General features: G+C 36.9%; 1 protein-coding gene across 1 annotated transcript in view; it reads right to left on the bottom strand.

The window, feature by feature from the left end:
- Positions 1 to 17,517, bottom strand: part of LOC128660335 (ATP-binding cassette sub-family B member 5-like) — a gene marked incomplete at its 5' end in the record, with an annotated part of 170,157 nt that overhangs the window by 49,089 nt on the left and 103,551 nt on the right. Inside the window, 2 exon segments of the mRNA XM_053714134.1 lie at positions 4,355 to 4,561; positions 5,726 to 5,923. Of these exon segments, the coding sequence (XP_053570109.1) occupies positions 4,355 to 4,561; positions 5,726 to 5,923 (405 nt within the window).

Raw genomic sequence — 17,517 nt, 5'->3', positions numbered from 1 at the left:
AGAATTGTGGGTCTCCCGGAGGATGCTGATTTTGAAGACCTTTTGAAGTTTACCTCGGTCATACTCCCGCAGAAGCTGGGCGTCCCACAATCTAAGTTACCTATTATGATTGAGAGAGCCCATAGAATTGGCCCAAAAAAAAATATGGATTCAGGTCAAAGTAGGAGTAGGGTGTGCATATGTAAGGTCCTTAATTTTCAGGACAAGATTGAAATGTTGAAATTGTTTAAGAAACTAAATGAACCCCTAATGTTTGGTAATGGTAAAGTATTATTGTTTCAAGATTTTTCAGTTGAAACCTCCATGAAGAGAAGGAAAATGGCGCCCCTCTGTACTCAAATTATTAACAAAGGAATCAATGCACGGATGGTTTATCCTGCCAAAATAATAGTTGTGTACAGAGGGACTCATCAGGTCTTCACAGAAGAGGGGGAGGTGAAAAATTTCCTTAAAGATAAATAAGGTTTTATTTAATTCCTTTTACCCCAGGTTACACAAGTGCGATGTGGTACTACAAATTTATATGTGGCTTGTTGTTGTTCCTGTGTTGGTTTTTTTTCTTTTTTTTCCCTCTTTTTCTTTCTTTTCTCTCTTTCTCCTCCCCCCCATACTGATCGTCTAGAATATCTACTATATAAATAGGATATGGAATTAAAGATAACCTCTTGGAATGTGGGGGGGGGATTTCCTCTCCCTCAAAACGAAAATTAATCATTAAACTCCTAGCTAGAAATAAGGCTGATATTTCTTTTTTACAAGAAACCCACCTTGAAGATCATGAAGCTAAAAAGATCAAGATTAAATGGGTGGGTGAGGTTGTATCTTCTTCTTCTGGAGGCAGGAAATGTGGGGTTGCGATCCTTATAAATAAGACCTTGGATTACAAAATTGCCCGGATAGAATTAGATCCGGAAGCCAGATTTATTATTCTCCATATTTATATAAATGGTTTAAAATTTGTTTTTTGTAATATCTACGGCCCTAATAAATTGGACAAAGTATTTTGGGATAAGATCAAATGTAAATTGTTACCTTTGGTTAAAGAGAACTTGATCATTGGAGGTGACTTAATATGACTCTATTTCCAGAATTAGATCGGCTTGTAGGTAGAAACATTTCAGAGAATAAGAGAAGTTCAAAGTATTTTTTACGATTTTGCCAGAAATTGCAGGTCCATGATATATGGCGTAGGTTAAATCCGGATGTGCAGAATTTCACATGTGAATCTAAGGCGCATAGGACGTTTTCTCGTATAGACCTATTTCTAATCACAGAGTCCTTGCCTGTGGTCAAATTAGAGACGGAGATCGGTGAGATAATGGTCTCGGATCACGCAATTATTTCTCTAGTTTTGTTTTTCCAGGATATAAGGGACATTAAGTCCCCTAGATTCCTCTATCCAAGATTTCTTTTCAATGATCCTAGATTTTTGTCCTGGTTAGAATATAAATGGCAGGAGTATGTCAGGTTCAATTCCGGGTATATGCATAAAATAGAGGTTTTCTGGGAGGCAGCTAAAGCCGTGTTGAGGGGGGATATTAAAGGGTTTATGGTTACACGGAATAGGAAATCGCGGGCGAGAGATACTCAATTGTCTAATCAAGTTAGGAATGCCTTTAGGAAATACTGCAGTGACCGTTCAAAGTTCAACTGGAAGTTGTATATAGAAGCCAGAAAAGAAAGAGATGCTTTCTTGTTGCAAAAACATCAGTAAGAGGAGACCAAAATTAATCAACGATTTAGAGGTATTCATGGTAGCTCTGCGAAACATCTGGCCAGACTGGTTAAAGCTAGGAATAAGAAGAACCTTATCCCAGTAATCCAAGTTGAAGGGGGGCGTACCTCGGATGTTGATAAAATATCCGGAGTTTTTTTCAATTCTATCACCAATTATACTCAGAAGGAGATTTCAATCAAGACAATCAGACAGAATTTTTTTCATCAATTTCTGTTCCTAAAATTCAAAAAGAAGAACTGGACATGCTAAACGCGCCGGTCTCAGCTGAAGAGATAAGTCAAGCCATATCCCGGGCCAAACTTAATAAAGCAGCAGGGCCGGATGGCCTACCTGTTGAATTTTACAAAAGTCTAGCTGATCAGGTTATACCAATTTTAGAGAGATTATTTCTTTATAGCTGGTAAATATTAGCCATTACAATGTTAACGGATACGGTTAAACTTATAAGGACAAAATATAGTTTAGAAATTGTTTTCCCTGATACTGACGGTTGTCTTTGTTTCTTTTATTTTGCATTTTTGTGAGAAGATATTGCTGACAAATGTTTTCTTTTGGTTTGTCCTGCGTGACAACAATTTTGTTGATATTATGATTTCTTGTTTTGTTTGGAATGGCTATAACAAATAAAAATATAAAAAAAAAAAAAAAAACTCTTGACTGCAGGCTCGCTCATGCGAGACTACAGCTGGAGGTGCTCCAAAGCTACTATTGAAACTTCTTAAATGGGACCCTATGTATGAAAAGTTTAAGTAATAAAAGTGGAATTAGTCTGTTACATGTGTATGTCCCCTGGCTATGAGGGCCCTCTTAATGAAGAATCTGGAGCACCTCAATTCTTCACCCTTCTCCTGTGAGGCAAAGAAAAGACTATAATACCAGAGAGGTAGGAGAAATTAAGTGCTTTTAGAGCTTTTGGAATCTTTAACTCCTCCTAGCGACCAGGAGTTGAATTCCAGGAGTAATGGCTCAATAACCCTCCCCACCTTATGAAAGAAAAATAAGACTGAAAGATTTTTTCCCTCAAAAAGAGCAACACCAGAACAATGTAACATGACATCAGACTAGAGGGTAGTAGGTTCAGGAGTGATTTGAGGAAAATAATTAAAATAGAGGTATTAAGGACAAGAACTGTAAGGGAATTTAGGACTGTCTGGCATATGCATATGGCTATAATAGAAATGAATTAATCTTACATAGTAAAAGGAAAAAAACTTAATGGACCTGGGGCTTTTGATTCTTATATGCTTTCAAAATATATGTTCCTATATTAATTTGTTGATTCAAAGTTAAGTTGTTTGTATTGTTCTATAATCTGTCTCAAGGGGTTACTGAATAAGAGAAGAGAGAAGGACAACTGATATGTCTGTTTCTATTCCTTAGAACAGGAAAGCTCCTGAATAATATAATTATTTGTCTAATATTGAGAGTAGAGAATTTGAAATCGAGTTTGTTAGACTTGTTTCTTTAAAAAAAAAAAGAATCTTTCTCAGATTAATTAACAATAAAATAATATGGAAAAAAAAGGAACAAAGTAATGTACTTACAAGATAAAAACTTCAAATGTGCACATAGACATTGACAAATAAAACAGTCTCCGTCTCCACCTTATAGCTGGTTACCATTACACAAAGGGAACACAATCCGTGGATGCTCGATCCATGGATGTTGGTTGCCAGAAGTTGTAAGGTATGGCAATCACCAAATGCCATACAGTCCCCTTGTCCAATGAATAAATCCTCAGTACACTGTCTGTTATATGCCATTAAATGTAGGGGGATATGAAAAGAGTAAAAGGAATAGGTAAATACTACCATTTACACACGTCCCTCGGCGTCCGCTTTCCTGTTCCTTTCAGCACAGCAAATAAAATAATATACATAAAATAGTGCAGCCATTTTTTATTTTTAAGCTTGGAGTTTGTGATCAATATAATAGTTTGTATTGCAAAGTTAGATAGATATAAATTAGACATGTATATGAAAAGATATATTTATAGGTTTTAAGATTTTTTTTTATTCACAGGGGCTAGATGTTCACAGTCCCCAATAGTTTACTTCTGGCTCCTAAACATTTAGATTATTTTACATATATCCATGTATTATTTCTTCATGTATTCATTCTTTACTTGGTGCCTAACAATGAAAAGCTGGCTTCTTAATACTGGGTCTGGCTTCTGTGTTTCATATAATTATCAGCTGCTGATGCCTTTTAGGGTAGAGATGACAAATAGGTTGGAAATGTAAGAGCCACGCAGAATACAGAGGAGAAGCCGAACTACTTTATAAGCCATGGTTGGTTTTTATGCAGGGATTAATGTAGGAGAATCCAAAAAGTTACTACAGATTTATAAGTTTAGGAGCCATGGCTTCTAGGTGTTTGCTAAATTATTTTCACTGGCTGTCATTGGAAATATGTATATCATTTTTTTATCTTTTGGGAAGAGTAAATGATTTATTTTACAATTAGCTGCTTCACTTTTGTACACTCTTTTTTTCTTTCTTTGTCTAAATAATGAAAATAAAATGTATGAATGTAGTATCTCTCAGTTCATATGGATAAAATGTATTTTTATAAGTTACACTTCTATTTTGAGAAACAGAGCTTGCACTTCAATACCTCAGGTAGGCCTTCTATAAATGAATGGATGTTTGCTGCTTTTGCTGCGTTTTCTATTTCATCCATAGAAACAGTGCGTGAGTTGTCACCGTAGGCAATGTTTTCAGCAATGCTGCAGTCAAACAGCACAGGTTCCTGAGACACTATTCCAATCTGAGCACGGAGCCACTGTATGTTTAAACCTTTGGCATCCAAACCATCAAATAGCTGCAAACAGAAAATGCAATAATGTTATTGTTTGCTACCAAAATGTATTTTGTTGTTTTGTAATACAAATGAAACCTTCTCCTCTTTTACTGTAATTATAAGAAATAGATATGTCATTTCTAATGCTTCCTCCACTGGAACTTATTAACGAGTCTTTATTTTTGTCACAAAACAATGTTATATGATATAAGCTTCCATATTTGTTAATACCATTTTTACTGACGTAGTGCTTTGTTTGTATTAGAAGGCAACAAAAGATGAGTATTTCTGAAAAATATCTGTGTTCAAATTACAGCATCTTTATCCCACAAAAGTCAAAATTAAAGTTTCATGATTCAGATAAAGAAGACAGTTTTAAACAACTTTCCAATTAACTTCCATTATCTAAATGTGCACATTTTTTTTATTTGCATCCTTTCTGAGGCTTCAGCTCCTTCTGAGCATGTGCAAAAATTCACTGCATATACATATATGTATTTTGTGATTGGCGTATGGCTGTCACATGATGCAGTGAGAAGGAAAAGAGAACTTACTTTTTGCATTGTCTTTTGATGCATTTCTTGATTATCCAATTCTACTATGTTTAGCGGTCCTTTAATTATGATTTATATTCAGTACATTAGATATTGTTTAAAAGGTCTTTATATATAATGTAAAAGCAACACCTCTGTACTTTGTGCACAAATTAAATAATTGGTCTCATAGTGCAACGCACTTATTGCACTGGCAGAAAAAGATATGTAAGTGAAACTAGAAGCAAGTGTTATAATATTCTAAAAAAAGTGTGTTTAAAAAATGTTATCAATGCTGGGTGGTCCTTGTGATATTCACTCTCACTTTTGAGATTCTGCATTAATTACACATTACTATGGGACACAGCTTGCAACTCTTTTGGAGTTAATATTGACACAATGATTTTGTATGGCACTTGGTTTAAGAAAAACAAAGTTCTAATAGAGAACTATATTTGCTTGTTCCTTCACATAGACACATATTACAATTGAAGACAAAATAATGGACTATGGTTGAAAGAGATAACAAATGCCACAAGAACCTTTATATAATAATACTTAAAAATATATATTAATTCAAAACTACAAACTCTATGTTGGCATTGGCAAACAATACTTTTTCAAGATTTCTAAAAAAAAAAGGTTATCATACCACTTTCCCTTGAAGTGGATCATAGAATCTCTGGAGGAGCTGAACAGAAGTACTTTTGCCACACCCACTGCTACCAACAAATGCCACTGTTTGTCCACTTCCAATTTTAACAGAAAATTCTTGTAGCACAGGAACATCTGGACGAGATGGATAATTGAATGAAATTTTCTGTAACTCTAAATTCCCTTGAAATATATCCTATTAAAAGAAAAAAATAAATATCACAACTTAGACTTTAGATTTGTTACAAAATTTAAAATACATTGCTTAGTAAAACTTAGTAAAACTGAAAAAACAATATACAGACCAATGTAGTATATAATAACATACATACACATGTAGCATAGAGTTACATACAGACATTCATGCAATCCAAACGGTTACAAGCACTTGAAAACAGAGTTGAACATTGAACGTTCTGGCATAAAGCAGCTGCATTACAGGGAGTGCAGAATTATTAGGCAAGTTGTATTTTTGAGGATTAATTTTATTATTGAACAACAACCATGTTCTCAATGAACCCAAAAAAACTCATTAATATCAAAGCTGAATAGTTTTGGAAGTAGTTTTTAGTTTGTTTTTAGTTATAGCTATTTTAGGGGGATATCTGTATGTGCAGGTGACTATTACTGTGCATAATTATTAGGCAACTTAACAAAAACAAATATATACCCATTTCAATTATTTATTTTTACCAGTGAAACCAATATAACATCTCAACATTCACAAATATACATTTCTGACATTCAAAAACAAAACAAAAACAAATCAGTGACCAATATAGCCACCTTTCTTTGCAAGGACACTCAAAAGCCTGCCATCCATGGATTCTGTCAGTGTTTTGATCTGTTCACCATCAACATTGCGTGCAGCAGCAACCACAGTCTCCCAGACACTGTTCAGAGAGGTGTACTGTTTTCCCTCCTTGTAAATCTCACATTTGATGATGGACCACAGGTTCTCAATGGGGTTCAGATCAGGTGAACAAGGAGGCCATGTCATTAGATTTTCTTCTTTTATACCCTTTCTTGCCAGCCACGCTGTGGAGTACTTGGACGCGTGTGATGGAGCATTGTCCTGCATGAAAATCATGTTTTTCTTGAAGGATGCAGACTTCTTCCTGTACCACTGCTTGAAGAAGGTGTCTTCCAGAAACTGGCAGTAGGACTGGGAGTTGAGCTTGACTCCATCCTCAACCCGAAAAGGCCCCACAAGCTCATCTTTGATGATACCATCCCAAACCAGTACTCCACCTCCACCTTGCTGGCGTCTGAGTCGGACTGGAGCTCTCTGCCCTTTACCAATACAGCCACGGGCCCATCCATCTGGCCCATCAAGACTCACTCTCATTTCATCAGTCCATAAAACCTTAGAAAAATCAGTCTTGAGATATTTCTTGGCCCAGTCTTGACATTTCAGCTTGTGTGTCTTGTTCAGTGGTGGTCGTCTTTCAGCCTTTCTTACCTTGGCCATGTCTCTGAGTATTGCACACCTTGTGCTTTTGGGCACTCCAGTGATGTTGCAGCTCTGAAATATGGCCAAACTGGTGGCAAGTGGCATCTTGGCAGCTGCACGCTTGACTTTTCTCAGTTCATGGGCAGTTATTTTACGCCTTGGTTTTTCCACACGCTTCTTGCGACCCTGTTGAATATTTTGAATGAAACGCTTGATTGTTCGATGATCACGCTTCAGAAGCTTTGCATCCCTCTGCAAGATATCTCACTATTTTTGACTTTTATGAGCCTGTCAAGTCCTTCTTTTGACCCATTTTGCCAAAGGAAAGGAAGTTGCCTAATAATTATGCACACCTGATATAGGGTGTTGATGTCATTAGACCACACCCCTTCTCATTACAGAGATGCACATCACCTAATATGCTTAATTGGTAGTAGGCTTTCGAGCCTATACAGCTTGGAGTAAGACAACATGCATAAAGAGGATGATGTGGTCAAAATACTAATTTGCCTAATAATTCTGCACTCCCTGTATACTAGTGTATACAAATGTAGCATATAGTAGCATACAGGCAAATGTAGCATAGTAGCATACAGACAAATGTAGCATATAGTAGCATACAGACAAATGTAGTATATGGTAGAATGCAGACATATGTAGTATATAGTAACATACAGACCAATGTAGCATATTGCAGCATACAGACCAATGTAGCATATAATAGCATACAGACAAATGTAGCATATAGTAGCATACAGACCAATGTAGAAAATAGTAGCATACAGGCAAATGTAGCATATAGAAGCATACAGGCAAATGTAGCATAGTAGCATACAGGCAAATGTAGCATAGTAGCATACAGACCAATGTAGCATATAGTAGCATACAGACCAATGTAGCAAATAGTAGCATACAGGCAAATGTAGCATATAGTAGCATACAGGCAAATGTAGCATAGTAGCATACAGGCAAATGTAGCATAGTAGCATACAGACATATGTAGCATATAGTAGCATACAGACAAATGAAGCATATAGTAGAATGCAGACAAATGTAGCATATAGTAGCATATACAGACAAATGTAGTATATAGTAACATAGAGACCAATGTAACATATAGTAGCAACAGACCAATGTAGCATATAATAGCATACAGGCAAATGAAGCATATAGTAGCATACAGACCAATGTAGCATATAGTAGGATACAGACCAATGTAGAATATAATAACATACAGACAAATGTAGCATAGAGTAACATACAGACAAATGTAGCATATAGTAGCATACAGACCAATGTAGCATATAGTAGCATACAGACCGATGTAGTATATAATAGCATACAGGCAAATGTAGCATAGAGTAACATACAGACAAATGTAGCTTATAGTAGCATACACACAAATGTATCATATAGTAGCATACAAGCAAATGTATCATATAGTAGCATACAGCCAAATGTAGCATATAGTAGCATACAGACAAATGTAGCATATAGAAAAAAGGAGAAAATATCCCAGATATCCAAGATAAGAAAAAATGGCTTTATTAATTGTAATTTAAAAATGACATGTAACACACAAAGAGATGAAAAGGGTTTTACGTGTTTCGATATTAGCCGTACTCATAAACCTGAAAAGGCACAGGTGAGTGCCACTTATAAAGGATTGATCTGTGTCGGTCTTTGGCTGGTGTTAAACACACCAATATTAATCGACAGTATACTGAATCAACACAACATAAAGGCCTAGATTTAGAGTTTTGTCAGTAACGACCCGCGTAGCTAACGCTGGCTTTTTTCTGGCCGCACCTTTTAAATACCTCTGGTATTGAGAGTTCACAGAATGGCTGCGTTAGGCTCCAAAAAGGGAGCGTACAGGCATATTTAATGCCACTGCAACTCTCGATACCAGAGTTGCTTACGGACGCGGCCAGCTTCAAAAACGTGCTTGTGCACAATTCCCCCATAGAAAACAATGGGGCTGTTTGAGCTGAAAAAAAAACCTAACACCTGCAAAAAAGCCGTGTTCAGCTCCTAACGCAGCCCCATTGTTTCCTATGGGGAAACACTTCCTACGTCTGCACCTAACACTCTAACATGTACCCCGAGTCTAAACACCCCTAACCTTACACTTATTAACCCCTAATCTGCCGCCCCCGCTATCGCTGACCCCTGCATATTATTATTAACCCCTAATCTGCCGCTCCGTAAACCGCCGCTACTTACATTATCCCTATGTACCCCTAATATGCTGCCCCTAACACCGCCGACCCCTATATTATATTTATAAACCACTAATCTGCCCCCCACAACGTCGCCTCCACCTGCCTACACTTATTAACCCATAGTCTGCCGAGCGGACCGCACCGCTATTATAATAAAGTTATTAACCCCTAATCCGCCTCACTAACCCTATAATAAATAGTATTAACCCCTAATCTGCCCTCCCTAACATCGCCGACACCTAACTTCAAACATTAACCCCTAATCTGCCGACTGGAGCTCACCGCTATTCTAATAAATGTATTAACCCCGAAAGCTAAGTCTAACCCTAACACTAACACCCCCCTAAGTTAAATATAATTTAAATCTAATGAAATTAATTAACTCTTATTAAATAAATTATTTCTATTTAAAGCTAAATACTTACCTGTAAAATAAATCCTAATATAGCTACAATATAAATTATAATTATATTATAGCTATTTTAGGATTAATATTTATTTTACAGGTAACTTTGTATTTATTTTAACCAGGTACAATAGCTATTAAATAGTTAAGAACTATTTAATAGCTAAAATAGTTAAAATAATTACAAATTTACCTGTAAAATAAATCCTAACCTAAGTTACAATTAAATCTAACACTACACTATCAATAAATAAATTAAATAAAATACCTACAATTACCTACAATAAAACCTAACACTACACTATCAATAAATGAATTAAATACAATATCTACAAATAAATACAATTAAATAAACTAACTAAAGTACAAAAAATAAAAAAGAACTAAGTTACAAAAAATAAAAAAAATATTTACAAACATAAGAAAAATATTACAACAATTTTAAACTAATTACACCTACTCTAAGCCCCCTAATAAAATAACAAAGCCCCCCAAAATAAAAAATGCCCTACCCTATTCTAAATTATAAAAGTTCAAAGCTCTTTTACCTTACCAGCCCTGAACAGGGCCCTTTGCGGGGCATGCCCCAAGAAATTCAGCTCTTTTTCCTGTAAAAATACACATACAATACCCCCCCAACATTACAACCCACCACAAACATACCCCTAATCTAACCCAAACCCCCCTTAAATAAACCTAACACTAAGCCCCTGAAGATCTTCCTACCTTGTCTTCACCTCACCGGGTATCACACCGATCCATCCTGGCTCCGATATCTTCATCCAACCCAAGCGGGGGCTAGACATCCATCATCCGACGGCTGAAGAAGTCCAGAAGAGGGTCCAAAGTCTTCATCCTATCCGGGAAGAAGAGTAGATCCGGACCGGCAACCATCTTCTTCCAAGCGGCATCTTCTATCTTCATCCGATGAGGACCGGCTCCATCGTGAGGACCTCCAGAGCGGACCCATCTTCTTCCGGCGACGTCATCCAAGATGGCATCCCTCGAATTCCGATTGGCTGATAGGATTCTATCAGCCAATCGGAATTAAGGTAGGAAAATTCTGTTCCGATCAGCCAATAGAATGCGAGCTCAATCTGATTGGCTGATCGGATCAGCCAATCGGATTGAACTTGATTCTGATTGGCTGATTCCATCAGCCAATCAGAATTTTCCTACCTTAATTCCGATTGGCTGATAGAATCCTATCAGCCAATCGGAATTCAAGGGATGCCATCTTGGATGATGTCCCTTAAAGGAACCGTCATTCGTCGGGAAGTCGTTGTCGGAAGAAGATGGGTCCGCGCTGGAGGTCCTCACGATGGAGCCAGTCCTCATCAGATGAAGATAGAAGATGCCGCTTGGAAGAAGATGGTTGATGGTCCGGATCTACTCTTCTTCCCGGATAGGATGAAGACTTTGGACCCTCTTCTGGACTTCTTCAGCCGTCGGATGATGGATGTCTAGCCCCCGCTTGGGTTGGATGAAGATATCGGAGCCAGGACGGATCGGTGTGATACCCGGTGAGGTGAAGACAAGGTAGGAAGATCTTCAGGGGCTTATTGTTAGGTTTATTTAAAGGGGGTTTGGGTTAGATTAGGGGTATGTGGGTGGTGGGTTGTAATGTTGGGGGGGGGTATTGTATGTGTTTTTTTACAGGAAAAAGAGCTGAATTTCTTGGGGCATGCCCCGCAAAGGGCCCTGTTCAGGGCTGGTAAGGTAAAAGAGCTTTGAACTTTTGTAATTTAGAATAGGGTAGGGCATTTTTTATTTTGGGGGGGCTTTGTTATTTTATTAGGGGGCTTAGAGTAGGTGTAATTAGTTTAAAATTGTTGTAATATTTTTCTTATGTTTGTAAATATTTTTTTTATTTTTTGTAACTTAGTTCTTTTTTATTTTTTGTACTTTAGTTAGTTAATTTAATTGTATTTATTTGTAGATATTGTATTTAATTCATTTATTGATAGTGTAGTGTTAGGTTTAATTGTAGGTAATTGTAGGTATTTTATTTAATTTATTTATTGATAGTGTAGTGTTAGGTTTAATTGTAACTTAGGTTAGGATTTATTTTACAGGTAAATTTGTAATTATTTTAACTATTTTAGCTATTAAATAGTTCTTAACTATTTAATAGCTATTGTACCTGGTTAAAATAAATACAAAGTTACCTGTAAAATAAATATTAATCCTAAAATAGCTATAATATAATTATAATTTATATTGTAGCTATATTAGGGTTTATTTTACAGGTAAGTATTTAGCTTTAAATAGGAATAATTTATTTAATAAGAGTTAATTAATTTCGTTAGATTTAAATTATATTATATATTAGTGTTAGGGTTAGACTTAGCTTTAGGGGTTAATACATTTATTAGAATAGCGGTGAGCTCCAGTCGGCAGATTAGGGGTTAATGTTTGAAGTTAGGTGTCGGCGATGTTAGGGAGGGCAGATTAGGGGTTAATACTATTTATTATTGGGTTAGTGAGGCGGATTAGGGGTTAATAACTTTATTATAGTAGCGGTGCGGTCCGCTCGGCAGATTAGGGGTTAATAAGTGTAGGCAGGTGGAGGTGACGTTGAGGGGGGCAGATTAGGGGTTAATAAATATAATATAGGGGTCGGCGGTGTTAGGGGCAGCAGATTAGTGGTACATAGCCATAATGTAGCTGGCGACGGCGTGCGGACGGCAGATTAGGGGTTAATAATAATATGCAGGGGTCAGCGATAGCGGGGGCGGCAGATTAGGGGTTAATAAATATAATATAGGGGTCGGCGGTGTTAGGGAGAGCAGATTAGGAGTACATAAGTATAACCTAGGTGGCGGTCGGCAGATTAGGGGTTAAAAATATTTAATAGAGTGGCGGCGATGTGGGGGGACCTCGGTTTAGGGGTGCATAGGTAGTTTATGGGTGTTAGTGTACTTTAGAGCACAGTAGTTAGGAGCTATATAAACCGGCGTTAGCCCAGAAAGCTCTTAACTACTGACTTTTTTTCTGCTGGAGTCTTGTTGTTAGATTTCTAACGCTCACTTCAGCCACGACTCTAAATACCGGAGTTAGAAAGATCCCATTGAAAAGATAGGATACGCAATTGACGTAAGGGGATCTGCGGTATGGAAAAGTCGCGGCTGAAAAGTGAGCGTTAGACCCTTTCCTGACTGACTCCAAATACCGGCGGTAGCCTAAAACCAGCGTTAGGAGCCTCTAACGCTGGTTTTCATGGCTACCGCCAAACTCTAAATCTAGGCCTACATATTTTAAAGGAGCATGGATGGTATTGAACATAATGTGTGAAATATTAAAAGATAACATAACAACACAGTATAAAGTTTACACAGCTATAAGTAAATGCAAGAAAATTGATGAAGAATAACTATCTAAGTAACTATGCATGTTTAAGGATTGAAGTGCTAAATAAATGTGTTCAGATGGACTGGACTGAGCTATGTAATAGACCTACATGATAATTTAAACGGACATATGTACACAAATCATTTACATTTGTCATACTGAACTCGGTGCACTTGTGCAAAGTATTATTTCTTTGCAATTCAGTGTAGTAGTAGATATATATGCTAACAGATGCACGGACAAAAGCACAAAAAAATGGGAGAAGCATTATTTGTCTTAAATATACACAACAGGTAAGTAGTTAATCAACGCTTTCCTGGCCAGACAATCATATATGTGAACAAATAAAGTAATAAGGAAACACAAATGTTCAACCCAAAAAATATGTAACAAAACTTATAGTAGAAATGTTTTATTTGTATTGCCATATTAGGCTGTCAAGAATTTGGAGGTGGGGGTTTTTACCAAATGTAGGGGCAGACAGTGGCAAGGCGGAGATGCACCGGACCACAAAACCTTTATTGTATGGAGTTTTATGATCCAGTACACCTCCTGCCTTGCCAGGAGCTGGTCCCTGTTACCCCCCCCCCCCCCCGGGAGGCAAGCATATTGTTTCAATAGCTCGCCATTTGAACGACTTAATATCCTTGTTGTGTACCTCTAAAAAGTGCCTTGAAAGAGCAGAGCATGGTTTGATGGTTTGTCATATTTAATATAACCCAGATGCTCCCAGATACGAGTCCGGACCTCTCTGCTAGTCATGCCAACATATTGTTTTAAGTGTTCAAGCACTCTGTGAGGTACACAACATAGGACATGGAGCAATTAATGCACCCTTTAGTTTGAAAAGTGTGTGAAGTGTCACATAAATAAAACTCCTTGCCTTCAATGATGTAATCGCAAGCTTTACATTTATGGTTGCCGCATTTATAGGTCCCATTTACTTGCTACCATGATCCTGCATTGCTGGTTTTGGTAGGTAATTGACTTGGGGCTAAAATGTTACCAAGTGTAAGATTTTTTTGAGTAAACACATTAAAAGCCTTTTTATACTGTAGATTTTAGGTGAATGTCTCCTAAAAGTATAGGAAAATATTTCTTAACAATATTGCAAACAGACAAATAATCTGATGAGTATTGTGTAATAAACGTCAGTGGTCTGTTGCTTTTTGTGTCATTTCTTATACTCTGTGTTTTTGACGGTTGTCTTCCGTTTGCAAGTGTTTCTGTAGCTAGATGGTCAAGTAGTTTTGAGGAGTATCCTATTGTTTTAAGTCTTTGTTTTATGTCTTGGCTTTCATCAATGTAGTCCCTATCCTTACTGCATATTCTCCTGGCTCTTAAAAATTGGCTTTTTGCTATCCCTTTAAACACATGCGAGGGATGTCCACTTTTGTTGAGTAAAATGGTATTCCCTGAAATTGGTTTTCTATATAACTTAGACAGAATTTTGTTCCACAGTATCTCCAATAAGAGTGATGTCCAGGAAGTTAACACTTTTCTTGTGCCACTCATAGGTAAATTGTAAACCATTTTGACCATTATTTAGAAATTGGACAAATGATGTGGCCTTAGTCTCATTGGAAGACCAAATAAAGATTAAGTTGTCTATGAAATGACAATAGAACACTACTTCTGCTCTGAAGGGGTCATCCTCATTGTAAATGAAGGTACGTTCTAACCAGCCCATAAACAAATTTGCATATGAGGGGGTGAATTTCACCCCATGGCTGTGCCTTCAAAGTAGTTATGTTCTAGCAAAAACTGAGTAACACGCAGAAGATATGATATATGGTCTGCAGTGAGATGAGTTCTAAGTATAAGAAAAAATGTAATGGCTTCCAACCCCATATTGTGTGGTATGCTGGAGTATAAAGAAACCACGTCAATTGTAAGCCAGCTGTAATTGTCCAACCAATCAATATCTTCCAGCATACTCAAAACATAAGGTGTATCTCTAATATAACTAGGTAAGGATAGAACAAAGGGTTGAAGAACCCCATCCAGCCAATCACATAAAGGCACCAACATGGAGCCTATTCCTGACACAATGGGGCGGCCTTTTATATGGATAAGACTTTTATGTAGCATATAGTAGCAAACAGACACATGTAGCGTATAGTAGCATACAGACTAATGTAGCATATAGTAGCATACAGGCAAATGTAGCATTTAATAGCATACAGCCCAATGTATCATATAATAGCATACAGACACATGTAGCATATAATAGCATACAGACAAATATAGTATATAGTAGCATACAGACCAATGTAGCATATAGTAGCATACAGGCAAATGTAGCATATAATAGCACACAGACCAATGTAGCATATAATAGCATACAGACACATGTAGCATATAATAGTATACAGACAGACCAATATAGTATATAGTAGCATACAGGCAAATGTAGCATATAGTAGCATACAGACAGACCAAGGTAGCATATAGTAACATACAGACAAATGTAGCATATAGTAGCATACAGGCAAGTGTAGCATATGGTAGCAAACTGACCAATCTCTGGGGATACAAATCTTACAGATCTGTTTGATTATAATTACTCAAAGTAAATCATTGCATTTTGGCAAACCCTGAATCTTTTTTTCAACATACAAAAAGCACCTATTAGACAATAAAATCTGCATGTCTTCATACAGATAAATGCAAATTCTTTTGAACTAGGCTAATTAATATCATTGTATATAGATAGTGAAAACTATGGCCTAGATTACGAGTTGTGCGTTAGCCTTAAAAAGCAGCGTTAAGAGGTCCTAACGCTGATTTTTAACGCCCGCTGGTATTACGAGTCTTGAAGGTACAGGTGTACCGCTCACTTTTTTGGCCAGACTCAGAAATACCGCAAATCCACTTACGTCAATTGCGTATCCTATATTTTCAATGGAACTTGCATAGCGCCGGTATTACGAGTCTGACCAAAAGTGAGCGGTAAACCCTCTCCTGTCAAGCCTTGTACCGCATTTAAAAGTCAGTAGTTAAGACTTTTACACTACAACGCCGTAGCATAAAACTCTTAACTAAAGTGCTAAAAAGTACACTAACACCCATAAACTACTTATTAACCCCTAAACCGAGGCCCCCCCACATCACAAACACAAATATAAATATTTTAACACCTAATCTGCCGAACCGGACATCGCCGCCACTATAATTAATATATTAACCCCTAAACTGCCGCACTTCCGCATCGCAAGCACTATTGAAATATTATTAACCCCTAATCTGCCGGCCCTAACATCGCCGCAACCTACCTACATTTATTAACCCCTAATCTGCCACCCCCAACGTCGCCGCCAATAAAATAAACTTATTAACTCCTAAACCTAAGTCTAACCCTAACCCTAACTCCCCTAACTTAAATAAAATTTAAATAAATCTAAATAAAATTACTACAATTAACTAAATTATTCCTATTTAAAACTAAATACTTACATATAAAATAAACCATAAGCTAGCTACAATATAACCAATAGTTTCATTGTAGCTAGTTTAGGGTTTATTTTTATTTTACAGGCAACTTTGTATTTATTTTAACTAGGTAGAATAGTTATTAAATAGTTATTAACTATTTAATAACTACCTAGTTAAAATAAAGACAAATTTACATGTAAAATAAAACCTAACCTAAGTTACAATTACACCTAACACTACACTACAATTAAATTAATTACCTAAATTAAATACAATTAATTACAATTAAATACAATTATATAAAGTACAAAAAACAAACACTAAATTACAGAAAATAATAAAGAAATTACAAGATTTTTAAACTAATTACACCTAATCTAATCCCCCTAACAAAATAAAAAAATCCCCCCAAAATAAAAAGCCCTACCCTATACTAAATTAAAAATAGCCCTTAAAAGGGCCTTTTTGCAGGGCATTGCCCCAAAGTAATCAGCTCTTTTACCTGAAAAAAAATTACAATTCCCCCCAACATTAAAACCCACTACGCCACACAACCAACCCTACTCTAAAACTCACTCAATCCCCCATTAAATAAAAAAAATAACACTAACCCCCTGAAGATCACCTTACTGGGAGACGTCTTCCACCAACCGGGCCGAAGTCTTCATCCAAGCCGGGTGAAGTGGTCCTCAAGACGGGCAGAAGTCTTCATCCAGACGGCATCTTCTATCTTCATCCATCCGGCGCAGAGCGGGTCCATCTTCAAGCATCCTCTTCTTTCCACGGCCGACGACTGAATGAAGGTTCTTTTAAATGACATCATCCAAGATAGCGTCCCTTCTATTTGGATTGGCTGATAGAATTATATCGGAATTAAGGTAGAACAAATCCTATTGGCTGATGCAATCAACCACAACCAA

The sequence above is a fragment of the Bombina bombina genome, chromosome 5 (genome assembly GCF_027579735.1).
Source record: "Bombina bombina isolate aBomBom1 chromosome 5, aBomBom1.pri, whole genome shotgun sequence".
Classification (NCBI taxonomy): Eukaryota; Metazoa; Chordata; class Amphibia; order Anura; family Bombinatoridae; genus Bombina; species Bombina bombina.
The sequence above is the reverse complement of the archived record's forward strand: the minus strand, read 5'-3'. Positions and strand labels throughout refer to the sequence as shown.